Genomic DNA, 21,108 nt, shown 5'->3' on the forward strand with positions numbered 1-21,108 from the left:
GAATGCACATCAGAGAATCTTTTCCCATCTTTTTCTGTACCCATCTCCAGACAGTTCAACTGGAAAAGAATTAGTATAGTCACTGTTTAAATATATGCACAGTGGATGAACTATTTTACTAGGATTAATTAATCTTATTTATGGCCTAGTGTATAGTTTCGAAGAAAATTATTTGTATGGAATGAAAAGGATATAATAAATGGCAGAGTCACTCATTTAAGAAATATTTATTGAGTGCCAGCCAGATGTCACATTTTTCTGGCCACCAGTGTAGTGGCACAGCAGTAAACCTTAATGGAGCCTTTATTCTACTTAAATTCAGTCTATTAGAAATATGCATATGTGTGGCTTTACAATAAGTATTAAAATAATCAAATCTCTATCCATACCTATTGCCTTCTGTCTGTAATTGTCCCTGTTGTCAGTGATACAAGTGATTATGTTTTAAATAGCGTTGTCTCCTTCAGCCATGGTTTCTAATTGATTTAAGATTCTTATGTTATACCTGGTAATGTCAGTTGCACAATGTTCATGTGGGGGTCCCCTGACTCTTGTTACTTGATAATCACCTGTTAGATAACCTGAGTCCTCCTCAGTTCAGTGACACATGCTAATTATATGTCCAGGGTACTTCATTAACCCATCGAGGCCTGAAGTGGAGCATGTGGGAGCTCTGAATTGCCACGCTTTTATAGGGATATAGGGTTTTTTTTTCTTTGCATTCTGAGACTTGTATAAAAATCTTGAAAGGAACAGGAAGTTGTTTAAAGAACATGTATTTTCCTAGATTTAACCAAATGAGAATTTAAATGAATCTTTGTAAACCATATTCTTTATATAATTCTGCTAAAGCAGAATTTCTAATTGTATGTAGGAACAATAGTAGCTTATGTGCTAGATTTCTAATATATTTCATTGCCATTTAATTCCTGACATACATTAATTTACATGCATGCGTCTTTACCTTTAAGAAAAATAAAATTGAAGGGGTAAAGAAGCTCATTATTTTAGTGTTATAAATGTGTAGTATTGTCTGTTGTGTAAAAAGACAGTGTTATGATTGTAATGTTGAAATATCTTTAAGAATTTTAATATTGTATAATGAAATTAGTTCAGGTAGAGCTTCACAGATGTGACTTTAATTCTTTACCAGAATAATGTTTCCATATTTGTTTCTAATCTTAATATGTGAAGAAAATAACAGACTCTTTTTTAATGATGGATGTGTTATATCAGTTGGAAACTTGTTTTCAAAAGTAGGTCTATGGTGTTTTAGAGTAGATATATCTTTATTTTTGTATGATAATTATCACTTATTTTTTTTTAACTTTCAGGTCTGCAATTGAAGAGGGTAAAGGGATTTATAATAACATTAAAAATTTTGTTAGATTCCAACTGAGCACGTAAGTTTATAAGAAGTTTGTCACCATGGGTCTTATAGATAAATTATGTGACAAGTAGAATTCAAGCAGAATGCTTAGAAGCTTTTTGGCTATTTCTGAGTGTTGTTCATATGTAACTTTTCCAAAATGAAAATTAATTCTATCCTAAAATTAAAAATGGCAAGATAAAGAGATGATGTCTAAGTCATCATCAAAATGTATAAACCTTTGTGGTTTATTTACTAGCTCCAGAAATAACCAAGGAAGCAGTGTCAAATCTTAGTGTGTTTCCTTGGTATCTTTTTCCAAAAGTAGAAGGGCTTTTCTGTAGTCAAAAAATAGTTGCCAAAATATTGTTGAAACTGTTAACTATACTGTAGTAACAGCTATTCTGAACTCAGTGTTTAAAATCTTCCTCTATTTGTTATTATCTAAACATCTTGAAATCCTTTATTTAAATGCTGTGGATAATAAAGTTTAACTTTAGCTTCAGAATATTCACACCCGAATGAAGCATAGGGTAATTGGATATACAGACTTCCTTTAAAAGCGCAGTAGTAAAATGAGATTTTCAAATGCTAAGGAAGTGCTATAAAAGTAGTAGGAAGTATACTATGCTGACAGATTTTTTTCAATTACTTTTTTTCAACAGGAGTATAGCAGCATTAACTTTAATCTCATTGGCTACATTAATGAACTTTCCTAATCCTCTCAATGCCATGCAGATTTTGTGGATCAATATAATTATGGATGGACCTCCAGCTCAGAGGTAAGAGTTTTTTTATGCATGAGCTAGTAGAAAGACAAGGAAGGTGTGATATCCTGATGATTAAGTTTTAATATTTTATTCATGGATAGGATTGGAAATCTATCATGCAGCAACACGTTTGTTTTACATTGTGTGATGTGTGCATATATCATTTACTCTCTTTGGGTGTTTGTTGACATGTCATGGACCGAGCTTTTGCACTGTGTTAGATGCCCATTCTTTTTTTTTTTTTTTATTTTTTTTTTTCAACGTTTATTTATTTTTGGGACAGAGAGAGACAGAGCATGAACGGGGGAGGGGCAGAGAGAGAGGGAGACACAGAATCGGAAACAGGCTCCAGGCTCTGAGCCATCAGCCCAGAGCCTGACGCGGGGCTCGAACTCACGGACCGCGAGATCGTGACCTGGCTGAAGTCAGACGCTTAACCGACTGTGCCACCCAGGCGCCCCACCCATTCTTAAGTTGAGAACAGTTCAGGGTATATAGGTACAGTTCCTGTTCTCAGGAAGAAAGCTTTTGTCTCTAAGAATGGGATGTAATGGAGAAATCCTGAGTTTAGTGTTACTACTTGGGTTCTTTTGTCAATTTTAGAGACTTTGGGAAAGTGTTGAGACTTAAGCATGTAAGTATTTTCTTCTGTAATGGGGCCTTAGATGCTGCTTCCCAGCAGAAAGAATAATTGACTGATGCATGTCAGCAGCCATTACAATAAGTCATCCTACTTAAAATCTCCTTGCCTGAAAAGGTATTTCAGGGTTTACGTGGTAGCTTAGTATTTCAGGCCATATTTGAAATAAGTAAATTTATATGTAAATGAAGTTGGACAATTTTTTTGAAATTTGACCATCAATCTCCCTTCAAACTATGCCAAATAAACAAGAGTAAAAGAAGGAAGAGTGATAAAATCCATGGTTATTTTTGAGTAATTATAGCCAAGGTTTTTATGGTCAACATTTTGTTTCCATAAGAAAACATTTCATTTCCTGGATAATTGAGGTTAATGGGATTATGAAACTAACAAATCAAAACCTAAAACTTTGAAGTAATTCACTTTTCTATTTGTTTTGAAGCCTTGGAGTAGAACCAGTGGATAAAGATGTCATTCGTAAACCTCCACGAAACTGGAAGGACAGCATATTGACCAAAAACCTGATACTTAAAATACTTGTTTCATCTATAATCATTGTTTGTGGGACTTTGTTTGTCTTCTGGCGGGAGGTATAGTTACTTGATACGCTCTGCCTTAATAACATGCATTCTGTATGATAGGATTCACTTTTTTTGGTGTTTTACATAGAAGCCTGGAAAGTTAAGAGAGCTCTTTGGAAAACATGATAACAAAAACATTTAAAAATAGTTTGATTTCAGGCTTTATGGGTTAATAGAATTGCTTATTCATTTATTAGACCAGTTTAAATCTGCAGAAACATACCAGTACAACAAAAATTAATATATTAAAATTTGGGGAGAAACTAGAAAATCTGAGTCCTTACTGCTATTTTATTACATCAAAAAAGAAAGTTGTTTTAATATCCAATACGTGGTTTGTGAGAAGACTTTTTACTTTATTTAAATTACAGCTATTCCTTAGTGACTTTCTTAAATGGCATATAGGAAGTATAGCCAGCTTATATGTTTTATATCTTAGACTACAGCTCTTTCATTTTAAAGCAAAGAAAATATTAACCTTTTACAAGCATGCAGTATTTGTCCATTAAATTCACCCACTGAAAATCATTCTTTTTCCTCGTGACAGCTACGAGACAATGTGATAACACCTCGAGACACAACAATGACATTCACGTGCTTTGTATTTTTCGATATGTTCAATGCACTAAGTTCCAGATCCCAGGTAAGCTTAGGTGATCTTAGCTGGCTGATTGAATTGGTAGAATACTAATTGTAAGTAGGCAAGGATTGTGGGGTTTTAGCTGATTTTGTCACCACAGATTACAGCCCCAGATACAGATACGTCTACCCACAAACATGTCATAATGGGGATGGGGCATTTGAGACGATGATAGCCTTAACTTTGACTAGAAGATCCAAGAAAATCATAGGTGTCAGCACTTGGTGTTTCTTCTTTCTATTCTCTTATTATCTGTAGTTTTACGATAGGTTCAAGTTAACATATCTGATGAGAGTATTAGACAAAACTCATGGGTTCTGTTAAGATGGTATTAGTCTCATTTAAAAAATGTTTTTAATGTTTATTTTTGGGACAGAGAGAGAAAGACAAAGTGCGAGGGGCAGAGAGAGAGGGAGACAGAATCCTAAGCAGGCTCCGGGCTCTGAACAGTCAGCACAGAGCCCTCGGGGCTTGAACCATGAGCTAGCTGTAAGATCATGACCTGAGCCAAAGTCAGATGCTTAGCCGACTGAGCCATCCAGGCACCCTGGTATTAGTCTCATTTTAGAAGAAAGTGTTGTTAGAAGTACAAGAACAATTTTGTGTATATTAATGTTTTCCCATTACTTCTGTCAGTGTGTCAGAGCTTAGGACATTTTAAATTTGATTTTCTTCCCATGTTGTATCTTTTTTTAATTTTAATTAAAAAAAATTTTTTTTACATTTATTTATTTTTGAGAAACAGTGAGACAAAGCGTGAGCAGGGGAGGGGCAGAGAGAGAAGGAGATACAGAATCTGAAGCAGGCCTCGGGCTCTGAGCTGTCCGTGGTCAGCACGGAGCCTGATGCGGGGCTCGAACCCACAAACTGTGAGATCATGACCTGGTCTGAAGTCAAACGCTCAACGACTGAGCCACCCAGGTGCCCCCATTTAAAATTTTTTTTTAATGTTTATTTTATTTTTGAGAAAGACCATGCGCACAAACACGCGGGGGAGGGGCAGAGAGAGGGAGACACAGAATCCAAAGTAGGCTCCAGTCTCTGAGCTGTCAGCACAGAGCCTGATGCGGGGCTCGAACCCACAAACTGGGCGATCATGACCTGATCCGAGGGCAGATGCTTAACCGACTGAGCCACCCAGGGGCCCCTCTTCCCATGTTGTATGCTAAGATGTGATTGCCTTTTCTTGATTGAAGTGTTTTGATAGAAAATAATGGGCTATGGGCTAGAACCTAGTAGTACTTTTGAGCATAATTGTTTTTGAAAACTGGTTCCATTTTGAGGCCTGACCATTCATTTCAATTTTAGAATACCTTATAAATCCTCAGTTACGTCTTTTACTATTTGCCATCCTGGAACTTTCCAAGTGTAATGAATTATCATTAATTTAGATTAAGTTTTGAATAAGCTACAACATTTTTTGTTTTATGAAAGGCAGTTTTACATTTTTAGTACACACATAATTAGGTCTAAACTTCTAGAGGGGGTGCCTGGGTGATTCAGTCGGTTAAGTGTCTGACCCCAATCCAGGTCATGATCTTGCAATTTGAGGGTCTGAGCCCCGCATCGGGCTCTGTGCTGACAGCTCAGAGCCTGGAGCCTGCTTTGGATTCTGTGTCTCCCTCTCTCTCTGCCCTCCCCTGCTTGCACTCTCTCTCTCTTTCTCTTAAGAGCAAATAAACATTAAAAAAAAAAAAAAAAAGCTTTTAGATTATCTACCTTAATGGATAGAAATGGTTTTTGTTGTGATGAGCACTGGGTGTTGTCTGTAAGTGGTGAATCAGTGAATTCTACTCCTGAAACCAATATTGCACTGTATGTTAATGAAATAATATTTAAATAAATAAATAAATTTAAAAAATGATTTATCAAAGTAATCATACAAATAAAGTTTCTTATATTTTGGAATGCTAAAGTTTCTTTTCTTTCTATGGTCTTGCTGTTAATCTTCAGTCTTTTAGAGAAAACTCTTTCATGATAAAGAGAAGCATTTTTTTTTTTTTTTTTTTAATGTGTGTATGTGTGAGAGGGAATCACAAGCAGGCTCTGCACTGTCTGTGCAGAGCCCGATGCAGGGTTCCATCTCCTGAACCATGAGATCAAGACCTGAAACTGGAGAGTGTTATGCTAAGTGAAATAAGTCATACAGAGAAAGACACACCAGATGTTTTCACTCTATGTGGATCCTGAGAAACTTAACAGAAGACCACGGGGGAGGAGAAGGGGGAAAAAAAAAAGTAGAGAGGGAGGGAGGCAAACCATAAGAGACTCTTTTTTTTTTTTTTTTAATTTTTTTTTTTTAACGTTTATTTATTTTTGAGACAGAGAGAGACAGAGCATGAACGGGGGAGGGTCAGAGAGAGGGAGACACAGAATTTGAAACAGGCTCCAGGCTCTGAGCTGTCAGCACAGAGCCCGACGCGGGGCTCAAACTCACGGACTGTGAGATCATGACCTGAGCTGAAGTCGGCCGCTCAACCGACTGAGCCACCCAGGTGCCCCTTTAAGAGACTCTTAAAAACTGAGAATAAATGAGGGTTGATGGGGGGTGGGAGGAAGGGAAGGGTGGGTGATAGGCATTGAGGAGGGCACCTGTTGGGATGAGCACTGGGTGTATTATGGAAACCAATTTGATAATAAATTTCATATAAAAAATTTTTTAAAATCCTGAAGAAAAAAAAAAAGACCTGAGCCAAAATCAGGAGTTGGCCGCTCAACTGAGTGAGCCACCCAGGCGCTCCGAAGAGAAGCTGCTTTAATTTGTACCCTTATTCCATCTGAATTATTCCAAAATAATAGTTAAAATTAAGAGATTTCGTGCTATTGCCATTGTGAAATTCAGTCCAGCTTATTAATAATTGGAGATGATTGTAATAATAAAGAAGTTGTTTCAGGGACCAAGGAATAATATTTATCTCTTTGCTCTGCCAACAGACCAAGTCTGTATTTGAGATTGGACTCTGCAGTAATAAAATGTTTTGCTACGCAGTTCTTGGATCCATCATGGGACAGTTGTTAGTTATTTACTTTCCTCCACTTCAAAAAGTTTTTCAGACCGAGAGCCTAAGTATACTGGGTAAAGAAAATGTTATCTTTTTATAATTTATATATTTTAGATGAAGTATTGTATTATCTAATGCATTTGTTTGAATAAAAATTGCCTTTTAAAAAGTGAGATAAAAAAGTGAGAGACTTGTGTTCTATTTTTTTTCATTTAAGCAAGTTTAGGGGAGACACTTGCCTTACTCTAGACTTTAAAACTTTTTTGTAATTTTTTTCCTGTAATATTTTATAGATTATCAGTTGTCAGATTGTATTTGATGATTCTGAACTATAGCAAACAAAAACTTGTTATGCAGTAATTGTAGTTTATAACTTTTCAATCTTGTATGAAGAAAAATCTAGATTTAAGCTCACTGAAAACCAGATTGCTCTTCTTTAAAGTTAGTTTCAATAATTAAACGAATATTTCACTATTCTTAGTTGCTAATTCATTATTTACAAAATAACAGTCTGACCCTGAAAGCAGGAAATTTTAATCAGATTGTATGGAAGATAGGCATTATTCTTTCACATACTATGTATTAAACATATAGGATACAGTGTATTTAAAAATAAATCTTCCTATGTAAGTGTGAGGGCTGATGTATTTTAAAGTTAATTTGGGTATTTATGAAAATAAGTTCTGAAGTCTCACTGTGTTTTATGCTATAAGTTACAATTTACCTTAAAGTTGAACTGGCTTTTAGTATTTTAATTTCATATTTACACTGTTCCTCTTAAAAAAAAAAGTGGAGTCTTAAGGAGATAGCTGCAGTTTTTCAAGCAATGAATAAGAATGAGATAATGTGGATACTATTGTAAAGACATGATCTTTAAATGATGAGTAGAATTCTAGGGTCTCGAATGGAATAGATAGAAATTTCTAAGTAATCTTTAGATAGGCATTTTTCAGTCAAATCAGTTACCACTGCTTGATCAGCCTTTTAAAAAGGCTGTATAAGGTCTATTAGATAGAAAAGGCCTCTTGTATTGTTGTTACAGGTTATGGTTATGAGGTTATGGTTCTGGGAAAGTAGTCCGAGGACTTGGGTTCTAGCTCTGGCTGCTGCCTTTTCTAGCTATATAACTTGGGATTAATACGTTTTGAGCCTTACTTTCCTCAATTTTAAACTGAGGCTGATTGTATGTACCCCATGGAATGCTGTGAGACAGTGTATTTTAAAAAGTTCTGGTAAAATGCTGGAAAAATGTAAGCTATTACACTTTGCAACTGTGTTTCAAAGAATTGTAAGATGCACCTTATTTTCTCTTGCAGATCTGCTGTTTCTTTTGGGTCTCACCTCGTCAGTATGCATAGTAGCCGAAATTATAAAGAAGGTGGAAAGGAGCAGGGAAAAGATCCAGAAGCATGTTAGTTCGACATCGTCGTCTTTTCTTGAAGTATGATGCATATTGCATTCTTTTATTTGCAAACTAGGAATTGCAGTCTGAGGATCATTTAGAAGGGCAAGTTCCAGAGGATAATGAAGATTTGAGAACTTTTTAACTTTCCATTGACTAAAAATGAGTGTTATGTTAAAGACTTGATTTGAGACTTTAACCTGCTGGCAGTCCCAAATGAAATTATGCAACTTTGATAATATATTTCTTGATTTAAATTGGCTTTTGCAATTGAGTGGAACTTTATAAAGCATATGGGCAGTTATTTAATTAAAAAAAAAAAAAAAAAAAGACAAAACCTGAACCACCTTCTGCACTTAAAGAGGTCTAACAATACACTATCTATCTTAGATAGATACAAATTTTTTTTAATTTTTAAATATTGTACTATTTATGGTGGTGGGGCTTTCTTACTAATACACAAATAAATTTAGTCATTTCAAAGGCATTCTTTTGGTTTAGAAGTTGATTCCCAGGAGTGCCATATTTCAGCTACTGTATTTCCTTTTTCCTGCAATGTAAGCAGCACAGATACCTTGTGTTACCAGTTTTGTATCACGTTTTTTGCACAGGATGTGACCACTGTCAGATCACTGTTCTTTTCTTTCTTTTTGTGATTGAAAAGCCTATACTGCAATTTGAAGTAAATGTTTGCTTTTCTTAGTAAGTGTAAATGGTTGCTTTTGTTTTGTTTTGTTTTGTTTTAAGTTACGAGTCTTTGGTCTAGCAAAATTACTACAGGGTTATCAAGTGGAATTCTAGGTAGAGTAGCTTTGTCTATAATTAATGCCTAGTTATAGAATCAAAAGTATTTAATAGTGATGGGGCTGAAATTTATAACAGATTATATTAACATGTTATGCCTCTTTTTTGAGTTAAATATAAATATGCACTTTGTCAAGTATCATTTTGTCATCCCTTAAATATAAATCCAAGTACCTCACATGAATAACTGGATTTTATTTTTCTTAATGTCTTTTTATGTATGTTTTTAAGCATCTTTCTTAGGAAATATAGAGTGCTATACTTGAAAGAGTCCTAAACTCAAATAGATGGTTCATGAACCAGGGTTTGTGTGGAAGATTCTGTGCTGCCTTGCTCTTCGTGAATCTGCATCTTTTTTGGCTTAGATTGCAGCACTGCCCTGAGCCTGTCCCTTTTCGTGCTTCTATCATTTGTTCTCTCCCTGCCTTCTGTTTCACTGGGCATGCTGAAGAAATAGTTGGATTTACTCTTGAAATGCCATCGGTTTTTATACTAGCTTGATGAAGTGTAGGTAATTTTTTTTAGTGTGTTGTGGCAAATATGGGCAGAAATTCAAAATTTGAAGTCCGTTTTCCTGTTGAATATTTCTCTCTGAAACAGAAATGGGTTTCAAATTCTTACATGTTTAATTCTTGAAATTAGTGAGTTTTGTATTTTATAATTATTGTCCATTTTTTAAACTGTCAGGATAAACCACTCTCCAGTTTTTATCACCAATATTAACCTGCCAGTGTTAGCACTGAAATATTGTTGTTAATGAGAGGGAAAATATTGGTTCTTTGAGTTCTTAAAATTGAAACAGTTGAGTATAAGGAGCTGAGATGTCTTCAATTTATTCTACTTTATTCTTTAAGGCTCAATAGTCAAGTGTATATTTTTCTCATCAGATAGAACATAGAAGCCATTGTCTAGTCAACTTTATCTTTAGTGACGTGGTCTCATACCTAAATTTTGTATGACTTTTTTTGGCTGTTACAAAGACTTGAAATATGTTAAGTGCATATCAATCTTTTGCTTTCCATTTTAGGTTCAGAGTATGACTTGTATGAAATAAATGTGCCTATCTTTTCATTTGGTTTTTATTTTTTTTTTATTTATTTATTTTTTTTTTTAATTTTTTTTTTTTTTTACGTTTATTTAGTTTTGGGACAGAGAGAGACAGAGCATGAACGGGGGAGGGGCAGAGAGAGAGGGAGACACAGAATCGGAAACAGACTCCAGGCTCTGAGCCATCAGCCCAGAGCCCGACGTGGGGCTCGAACTCACGGACCGCGAGATCGTGACCTGGCTGAAGTCGGACGCTTAACCGACTGTGCCACCCAGGCGCCCCTTCATTTGGTTTTTAAACCAAAAGGAAAAAATTATTTCTTTTCTTAAGTTACTGACCTTCCGGTCGGGGCTGTTAACATTAAAATCTTAGAGATGTTGAAGATACAGAAATCAGGCACTACTCACAGTGCATAGAATCTGTGATTTTAAAAGAAGTGAAATGTACAGTACAGATATACTACGTCCAGGTTTCAATTTTCCATAGTATGACAACAAATTAGAATATTTGTATATATATCTTCCATAATATATCATCAAATTAGCATTGCTTATTTAAATGTACTAGTATCTAAATTTAAAATTTTTACCCCATTTCCTAGCCCTAGGACTTCCTAGAGCCCTTAATAATACTAACCTATTTGATTTTTTTTTTCCTGTAAGACTACCTCATGGAGTCATTTGATCCCAAGTGATTACACATCTGGGAAGAAAAGAACTTGAAATAATTCACCAATTAGTTAGATAATTCCCTGCTACAAAGAAACAAGGCTTAGCATGTTCTCTAGTATTTGTACTGGGCATAGCATGACCTAGAGATGAAATCAGGCAACCTAAACCCCCTCCCCCCACCCTGCCTTCAGGATACAGGCTTTATTTAATAGTAACCACACTCAGAAAGCATAAACACATTTTGTTTATGTTATAAAAGGTAGGGTACATCTTTCACATTGGTAGTCTTTCTGAAATCACTTTAAATTTTGATCTCTTTTATATAGAACATAAGTAAAATGAGTCTTGGCCATACTCCAAATAGTTTCTCAGTGAAAGGAATTGGTGGCAAACCATAAATACCGTATCTGAGAACCTTAATTAACTTTACCTTACTTACTGCCTTTGTCACTGGGCAGTTCATTTGCATTTGACTTCCACATATGACTCATGCAAAAACTTGGATGGATGAATTGTCATTTTAGTAAACTTTTACTTAGTACCCAGAGTGTGCTAAGAATAAAAAGGTGATGGCATCCCTGCCCTTTAAGAGCTCATGGACATGGTTAGCAGGGTATATAACTGTTAACAAGCTATTTCATGAAAGTTAGTAATGGTCTTTGCACATTTATTTTGTTTTATTATATTTTATTTTATTTTTTAAAATATTTTTTAAGGTCTATTTTTTTTTTTTATTTTTAATTTTTTTTTTTCAACGTTTATTTATTTTTGGGACAGAGAGAGACAGAGCATGAACGGGGGAGGGGCAGAGAGAGAGGGAGACACAGAATCGGAAACAGGCTCCAGGCTCTGAGCCATCAGCCCAGAGCCGGATGTGGGGCTCGAACTCACGGACCGCGAGATCGTGACCTGGCTGAAGTCGGACGCTTAACCGACTGCGCCACCCAGGCGCCCCTTTTAAGGTCTATTTTTGAGAGAGAGAGAGAGAGCGCGCGCGCAAGCAAGCACGAGTGGGGGAATTTGGCAGAGGGAGAGGGAGAAACAGAATCTGAAGCAGGCTCCAGGCTCCGAGCTGTCAGCACAGAGCCCTATGCAGGGCTCAAACCCACGAACCGTGAGATCATGACCTGAGCCAAAGTCAGATGCTTAACCAACAGAGCCACCCAGGTGCCCCTTTGCACATTTATTTTAAAAATACACATGCATTAAGGTGAACCCAGCACACATTTTACTGGAAGTTTCCCTTGACATTGGCATTTGGAAATCTTTGAAATGCCTTTTTAGACTAAGATGCAGTCCAGACAGCTGATTTGCATACTAAAACAGAGTGGGTTGGGGTGCCTGGGTGGCGCAGTCGGTTAAGCGTCCGACTTCAGCCAGGTCACGATCTCGCGGTCCGTGAGTTCGAGCCCCGCGTCAGGCTCTGGGCTGATGGCTCGGAGCCTGGAGCCTGTTTCCGATTCTGTGTCTCCCTCTCTCTCTGCCCCTCACCCGTTCATGCTCTGTTTCTCTCTGTTCCAAAAATAAATAAAAAACGTTGAAAAAAAAATTTAAAAAAAATAAAATAAAAAATAAAACAGAGTGGGTAAATATTAATCCTAACTGGTATGTGACTGGACAAGCAGATTATCCCCATCATTAAGCTTCCTTGAGGTCAGTTAGAATTTGGTATGAAGATTAACTCTTGTTGGACAACCTTATTTTTGGTTTTGGTTTTCAGAGTTGGTTGTTGATAATGGATAATGGCTAACCAGTCCTTGATATTAATGTAGATATAATAGGCTGCAAATATTGTTACAGGTTTAGATTTATAAAGAAATAAGAGGTAGTATCTTGCCTTTGGGGAGTTCTCAGTCTTAACCCTGGAGACCAATATGAGATACATTCAGCACAGTGGTAAATGCTGAAATGTTACAGTAGTCAAAGGAGATAAACAACTTCATGGGAAGAGGTTGTCAAAGAAATTTCCTAGAACTAGTAGCATCTGAATCAAACCTTAAAAAATTAGGAATCTCTAGCCTAGAAGCAGCAGAATATTATAATCAAGTGCACAGCCTCTACAGAGGTGTTGGCTGGGGTGGGCGGATGTGGTGCTGGAAGGAATAGGTGAAAACTACAAGGATTTTGGGCCTTTTAAGGCAGGAGGTATATAATGTAAGGGGTTGGACAGATAGGAGCCTAGTGGTGAAGGTAAAGACATATTAGACTGGTAGCAAGTTGAAGTATGATGTGAGTTTGGATTTTTGTCTTGTAATACACTCTTGGAAGCGTAGAGGGTGGATTGTAAAGACAAAATAGGGAGACTGCTGAAGAGAATTGTAGACGCTTAAGTGGTAGAGGGACTGATTGAGCTGTGGCAGTCAGTATGGAAAGAAAGGCATGGCGTTTCTATCTTCTAAGAGAGAGCATTGACATGGGAGAAAAGAAAAATGTGGAAAATACCTGTTGCGTGCTTTCTGGCTTGGAAGGTAGAGCTGTTGGGAGAATTACTGAAGCTGAGCAGCCTTTAATGGGACACAGGTCAATTTGAAATGGAAGTTTCTGCTGTCCTTATTTCCCAGTAGACATGTTAGATGAGGTTTTAGCCCAGAATGATTTAAAGCCACAGCTGACTAGGGCACCTGGCTGGCTTAGTCATTTGAGTGTCCAGCTCTAGATTTTGGCTTAGGTCATGATTCCAGGGTTATAGGATTGAGCCCCTTGTCGGACTCTGTGCTGAGCATGGAGCCTGCTTAATATTCTCTCTGTCTCCGTCTCCCCCTCCCCCTCCCCCCCTATCCCCCTCCCCCTCCCTCCCTCTCCCCCTCCCCCTCCCCCCCTCTCCCCCTCCCCCTCCCTCCCTCTCCCCCTCCCTCTCTCCCTCCCCCTCCCTCCCTTTCTCTCTCTCTCCCCCTCCCTCCCTCTGCTCCTCTCCCCCACTTCTGCTCTTTCTAAAATAAAAAGTAAAAGAAAAACTTAAAAAAATAAAAGCCATGGCTGACCAAGTATAATGTAGGAAAATCATTTCTTGTTACAGGCATTATCTTTTCTTTTGCTAAAAGTAAAGCAATAAATGAATGTAAACTTGGCTTTGACAGAATAAACTTTTTTGAAAATAGTTTTTTTAGTATAGTTATTATGTAGGACTCAGCAAACATAAATTCAAAGTGCTGGGGGAAAGATAACATTTTAGCTTTGTTACAGAGCTTTCAAAACGAATCTGTTATTATTAAGATTACTGACAGGAAGGCACCCATCTGAATTATTGGGAGCACATCTTTTTAATATTTGCACTATAAGACACTCTCTTAAGAGGTGAGAGAATATACAGCAAAGAACTGCATAGCTTAGATTGAAGTTTGCTGTTTGTGGAGACCCACTAAGTGAATCGCATTAACATTAGATATTAGCTGCTTGCCCCAAACGATTTGTGGTGGAAGAATAGAAAACAGTGTTTTGTTTTTTCTTTTCCATTTTAGTCATAATTCTTCCTTGGATCTTTCTAGCCTCCTGCCTCACACAGTGTTCTAACACAATCTACTTACTGATCTTTTGGGACAGTATTCCTTCAACTTAAGAACCTTTTTCCTCTGCCTCAATTTTGAGAATTAGAATTTCTACCTGTTCTTCAAAGCCCAGCTGAAGAGCCTGCCATCCTGGCCTTTATAGATTACTCTAAAGATATGTGTGTGTGGGGGGGTGGGGGGCAGTTTCTTGTAAATACTATTAAGAATAAATCCATCCATAAGATTGGGCATAAAATTGTTGGATTTTATTTTTTAGAAAGCATTAAAAATTCAAGTCCAAGCCTCTAGATTGATAAATCTAGACAGAAATTTGATATAATCTTCCTCCTCATTCAAAGTAAGTTTAAGTGGTGAAGTTTGGGGAGGAAAATAAAAAATGATTTGAGCCGTTAGTTTTGATCTTTATAAATTCTTTTCTGATCTAAACCTGGTAGTGCTCCTGAGTATTTGCGAGTGTGGTACCTGCCTGCATTTGTACAGCTGCCTCAGGTAGACAGTGTTTCATGTGCAGATCACTGAACACACCTGACCTTGCTGTTTCTTTCCCTTTTGGTTGGAATCTAGCCAAATTGACAAATATTCTGGGCAAAGGACCACATTTCTGTGCTGGTCCCATGGCTGTTAGACCTGGCAGACTGCCTTTCGTATCAAAATCAGGGTTTCCCCATCACCATTATTTCTTCAGCAATAATTGAATTGTTCTAACCCTTTGGGTAGAAACCGTATCTCACAGTCTTAACAGCACATAGTGCCAGAAATTGGTCGAGTGGTTCTGCATGAGCCTGGAGGTCCATTTTGGGTTCCAAGTATTTCTAGCTTTTAACTGTAAACAAAGTGTGCTTTTTTTTTTTTTAATACAGTGCTTTTTTAAAAAATACTAATCTACTCAACTACATTAAAAACAATTTTCTATTAAGGCCTTCCTATGATAAGTATGCCGAAGTGCTTGTTAGTTGAATAGTAACAATTTGGTGCCATCTTATGGTCATAAAGAAAATACTGTAATGCCTTGACCATTTGTTCTTTTTCATCAAGTCTGCATTTTAAAAGCACAATATGAAACAACTTATGTGAGTCTGCCAAAATATTATCTTTGGAGCTATTTATACAGACCCCAACCAAATAGATGATTGTAAAAAATGTTTGCTTGATAGGAAAGCATGACAGACTTTATATTTAAGCATTATTAGATCAATTGTAGGGAGTTATAATCAAATATATTTTCATGTTTCTCATATTCATCAATATGGTTATATAATAGGATTGCCTTAGAATTTATGACTGTCTTTATATACGGAGCAGGTCTGGATGGCCCATGAATTAGCCAGTGTGTTACAAATTAGGGAAACAGTTTATTTTAATCTTTGCCTAAGTCACCCACATGGGCTGTTGATTTAGTTTGGAGTTGACAAACTAAACCAGTCTGCTGTTGGATTTGTAAATAAAGTTTTATTGGAACACAGTTTTATACATTCATTTATGCATTATTTATCACTGCTTCATGCTACAACAGAAGTGAGTAGTTGTAACAGAGACCATATGGCTCACTAAACCTAGAGTATTTACTTTCCGGCCCTTTATAGAAAAAGGCTGCCTATTCATATAGATATTCAAAAAGAGGCAAATAGGCCTATGCACTGCATTCATTGGACTAGCAAGGAAGTGGCGTCAATTTTCTCTACCTTCTAACCTCTAACAGGATATTATCTCTGGGATAGATGAACTTGATAGCAAATTTGATGTTACTCCTCTGAGTCTCCATCAAGGCTCCTATGTGGAGGAAGTCAGAGTCTTAGTCTGTTCTCAGAACATCATCATCAACAGGGAGGATGTGCCCACTGTAATGAGTCCCACCTCAGCACCAAGGCTCCTTGTTCTTATGATGATTGGGTAGAAAGTTCTGATCTGTTGTCCCATCTGAGTTGTGCTCTTCATCACACACACAAGTGGGGACTTCCTTCTCATTGGTTGTTTCTTCCTAACACATACACAGAAACAAGCTTAAGTTGAGTAGACTTTTGTATATCATCCTGCTAGGGAAGACGAATTTTATTAATGGTAGAAACCAAAATATCCTTGTCAGCGCAGTATTAGAGGAAAATGCACACTCTCATTTTCTCAGAACAGAACGTTCCAAACCAAAATATATTTGCATAGTATTTATCATATTTTGAAGGTAAAATTATAATATTTCTTAGTGGATTCCTCTGAAAGGTCAGACTTACCACTTTATGAAATAGATTATGGTTATTATAATAGGGTCAGTTTCTTTAGTTCGTCTTTTAAAACACAGTTCAAACATCTTATACCTTGAAGGGCTACAGTACTTTGTGATTGGAAACTTAGGTTTGTGGACATCACCATTCTCAGATTTCAACAACAAAGGCTCCCACCCCACCCCCATTTTTACCTGTTGTTTTCCATAGTTTCTTGGGACAAGATAAGGCAACGTCAGAATCTTGCTCTCTTTTTTTTTTTTTTTTTTAATGTTTTTATTTATTTTTGAGACAGAGAGAGAGGAGAGAGCATGAGCAGGGGAGGGGCAGAGAAAGAGGTAGACACAGAATCTAAAGCAGGCTCTAGGCTCTGAGCTGTCAACACAGAGCCTAATGCGAGGCTCGAACTCATGGACTGTGAGATCATGACCTGAGCTGAAGTTGGATGCTTGACCGACTGAGCCACCTAGGCACCCCCAGAATCTTGCTCTCTTGATGCCATCCTTCCTAGAGGCATCAACTACTGCCTCTCTCTGATCATAAAATAGCACAACATATTCACTGGGGGTGTTTTTACATAGAGGAGGAGGAAAATAGTTTATAATCTCAACACCCAAAGACTTTAACGTAGGCTTCAGACATAGATCCAGCTGCCCAGCAGATGTTTTCACTTAAGCGCCTAAAACTTAACATATCCACAACAGAACCCCTGGCTCCCTAATTCCCAACTACATCTCACCCTACACAAATGAATCACAACTGGATAGGAAATAGGAAAACAGAGAGGTTCCTGCCAGTATTTTATGAAGGCACAAAAATGTTGTATAACCATAGCAGTTTTAGCATAATAATTTTACCATATAATTTATAGCATTTCTCATTGACACATTTATTTTTTATTTTTATTAAAAAATTTTTTTAGAGGTTTTTAAATTTATTTTTGAGACAGAGACAGAGCATGAGCAGGGGAGGAGCAGATAGAGAGCGAGACACAGAAACTGAAGCAGGCTCCAGGCTCTGAGCTGTCAGCACAGAGCCCGACGTGGGGCTTGAACCCACCAACTGCGAGATCATGACCTGAGCCGAAGTTGGACTCCCAACTGACTGAGCCACCCAGGCACCCCTCATTGATACATTTATAAACACCGTTTTTTCAGAGTGATGTTAGTAAGTATTCACTCAAAAAAGCTCCCACATCAGAGCAAGTTCTTCTAAAGGTGGATTAATCCACATATAACCCCTCCGTATCATTGAATATAGTTTATCATTCTGTATCCATGTTAGCAAGCATTGAGACACTGGAAAGGAGACTTTCTGTTTTCCCTATCAACATCCTTTGATTTATCCCCCCATAATGTGTAACACACATGAATCAGACAGAAGTTATGGGGAGGGTAATGCCCAGATCGACATATAGCAGTTTTCCTGGAAGAAACAGTACCTCAGTTCATCCTCCAAAAAGCAGCAATTATATGAAAAAACACAGTGGAAAAGATTTCCTAATCTTGTATGCTAGATCACATTGGCTTAATTTTTTCACAGTCAAATGTTTGTCTTCTAAATTATCAAAATTCCAATATTAATACATTCTGATCAGTTTTTTGTTTTTTTTACAAAAATATTCCTAGGTGTTTCCTGATCCTGATGACAGTGAATTATATTGTACAAAGAAATCTCCCAAGTGTCTCCAAAGTCATAATGAGAAAATTATTTGTTAAAATATGTATATGTGTATATGTATGTGTGTATACATATATGTACACATATAAATATTGAGAGAATGATTTATCTATTTTAACCAGATATCTAAAATGTTATCAAGACTAGGTAGGAATAAAAGTGATTGCATGTGTATTATAACACATTCCTGTGAAGTTTGATTTTTCTTTCTGAAAACTAGATCCTATGAAACAAGCTAGAAATTCTTTTCCATGGATTACCTCATTCATCTATTTTCCCCTCTTAACAGACTGATACATGGCCTGGTGCAGTCATGCCTTTGAATTTTAAAACATTCTTCCTCAGCATGAGGTCCTCATCTTAGAATTTTTATAGTTGAATGAACTTGAATGTTAGCATATTTCAGACCTGGAGAGAAATGCCAAAGCAGCTTACCGTTTTATTCAGAAAGCTGTTGCTGAAAGTGGGGAGGCATCTTTTTAATAATCTTTATAAAATAAATAGTATTTAATTTCAAGTAGATACAAGGTGCAGAATCATTTTCAGCTGTCTTGACTGAAATGCATCAATGTAAGACATGCAGTAAATACCAAGTACCCTATGTCCACCTCCCTAAAATACAAGGTCACTATATTTGGAGTCAGATACTAAAAGGACAGAGTTTGTCCTTTTAGGGAAGTGAAATTGCTTCTCTTGGTCTTGGAGGTGACTGCTTTCCAGGGGCTCCTCTGGGTTCATGGTGTGCCAGCCAGCCAAGTACCATGTACTATGGAGTGGTGGTACCCAGTGAAGTCTGGAAATCTCACTGAGAGGGGGAAACTGACTTTGGCCTCCTTAGGATTATGGGGTAAGGCATATCTGCTATTCATTTTTTCCTGTCTTTACACATAGTTTTAAAACTGAGTATATTTCAAATTCGGTTTCAAAAACAATATAGAAAATTCCTCGATAGCAAGAAAAAAGCGCAGGAAGGGCACAAATACCCATAGGGATCGTTGTTCCTTCTGGTCTTTCCCCCCTGTTTTCTGAGGTTGAGTGAGCTTGGCTGCTTATTCACATTCTCTTGGCACTTCTCTTTTTAGTTTGGCTTCAGCCTGACATCTCTGCTGAAGTTGCTGTTTTCACGTTCTTGCCCTTCTCACCATACTTGATAGTGGTGACCTCCTTGCCTCTGCAGAATTTCTGCCATTATCTCTGGCAGCCGTTGGTCTCATGGTGGTGATCTTTCTGCTCAGCCCTCTCTCACTCCTGCCCAGGCCCTTGCTTTGCTGTTGGTTTTCTTGTGTGGATGTAACAATAATGGCTATCATTTACTACTGTTAGTGTCAGGCACTGTGCTTAGTAATTTAAAAGTACATGTCATTTTATCTTTATGTGACACTTGAAAGTATTCTGATCCCCATTTTATAGATAGGGTAACTGAGGCATAGTTCTTCATTTATTTTATGCACAGAGGAAGAAAAGATAATTCCAAGATCTTTCTAGCTATAAAGGTCTTTATCTTCTAAAATTATAATTAATTTGAATTATAAATACAAACTTAAATCTTAAAATTAATTTGAATTTTTTGTCATGATCAATCATCATGAAATGCCTTTAGGGTTTATATTTACAGGATACATACATTGAACTTTCTAGGTCTAGGTATCTTAAAAAGGGGTTGTACCAATAAAGTTCAAGTATAATTTTATCACAACTAGACACAGAACATGGTTATATTATAGTGTTTTTCTTCCAACTTTACTCCTCAGATTTACTCATTTAAAAAAGCTGTCCAGAGTTCCTTTCATACTTAAACTGGTAACTGAAGACTTGCATTTCCAAAGCCTTGGGTGAGCTTTGATTAGCTAGAATTGAATCAGAAAGAGCAAGACCTAAAGACATGATTAAAAACAGGGAACAAATTTTCCAAGTGGAATGTGGAATGTATAACATTCTGCTTCTACAGAGGTGTTTCCATTGCCCCTGCATCTCCTCTGAATTACATCCCTGTCTCTTAAAGCCAAGCTCAGAAGCCAAAGCTGAGAATCTTGTGACTTAACCTCTCCTCATCCTGGTGACTCCTGTCTCTTTATCGTAGCATTCAGTTTCACTTTGCCATTTTGTAGTTGACAGATTGCTTCATAAAATGTTCTTGTTATTTCATTGTATGTTGTCTCACCAAACAGCTTGCACAAGCATGACTTTGGGGATCAGGTTCTATATCATATTTCTTTGGTAAACCCCTCAGATACCCTGTGGAGTGCTTATGACCTCTCATTTCATACATCCAAGATAAGATATATAATGGGGTGGGGTAATGCCTTAATTCTCAGAGAGTAAGAGTCGATGGACATTATTAGATTTTAACTCCTTTACTGGAAGGCTGGGTGGATAATTTTAAGTAAATGGCCCTGATTATAATGGCTAGAGAAGGGAACCTGACTTCTTAGGTCTACTGAAGGAGGGCCCCTTTGCTTGAAAAACTCCTTTTAATGAAAGAAAAAGATGAATGATATAATTAAGTTGACTTGTAATTAAACTCTGTAGCCTATACACTGTTCGGTTGGGTACCTATCAAACCATTTATTTGCCAAAGTGGAGGTAGAAATAGTCTTTCATGCAAGGTTGGTTGTTTGCAAAGGCAGCGTTGGTGATAAAGCCAGGAAATAGGACATTCATACTGGTCTAACTTCCAGATTGGCCCCCAACTGCAGGAATCAAGAAAAAGAATTTTGATACAACAAAGGACTTAATATGCTTGTAATTACTTAGATGTGCCTAGATCTAGTTGTTGGAA

The 21,108-nt window shown here is 37.1% G+C and overlaps 1 protein-coding gene across 1 annotated transcript in view; it reads left to right on the forward strand.

The window, feature by feature from the left end:
• Positions 1–21,108, forward strand: part of ATP2C1 (ATPase secretory pathway Ca2+ transporting 1) — a 174,694-nt gene that overhangs the window by 149,368 nt on the left and 4,218 nt on the right. Inside the window, exons 22-27 of the mRNA XM_030329618.1 lie at positions 1,335–1,403; positions 2,035–2,151; positions 3,222–3,369; positions 3,908–4,003; positions 6,935–7,076; positions 8,319–8,443. Of these exons, the coding sequence (XP_030185478.1) occupies positions 1,335–1,403; positions 2,035–2,151; positions 3,222–3,369; positions 3,908–4,003; positions 6,935–7,076; positions 8,319–8,443 (697 nt within the window). The remainder of the gene's footprint in view (positions 1–1,334; positions 1,404–2,034; positions 2,152–3,221; positions 3,370–3,907; positions 4,004–6,934; positions 7,077–8,318; positions 8,444–21,108) is intronic.

The sequence above is a fragment of the Lynx canadensis genome, chromosome C2, assembly GCF_007474595.2.
Source record: "Lynx canadensis isolate LIC74 chromosome C2, mLynCan4.pri.v2, whole genome shotgun sequence".
In the NCBI taxonomy this organism is placed as follows: Eukaryota; Metazoa; Chordata; class Mammalia; order Carnivora; family Felidae; genus Lynx; species Lynx canadensis.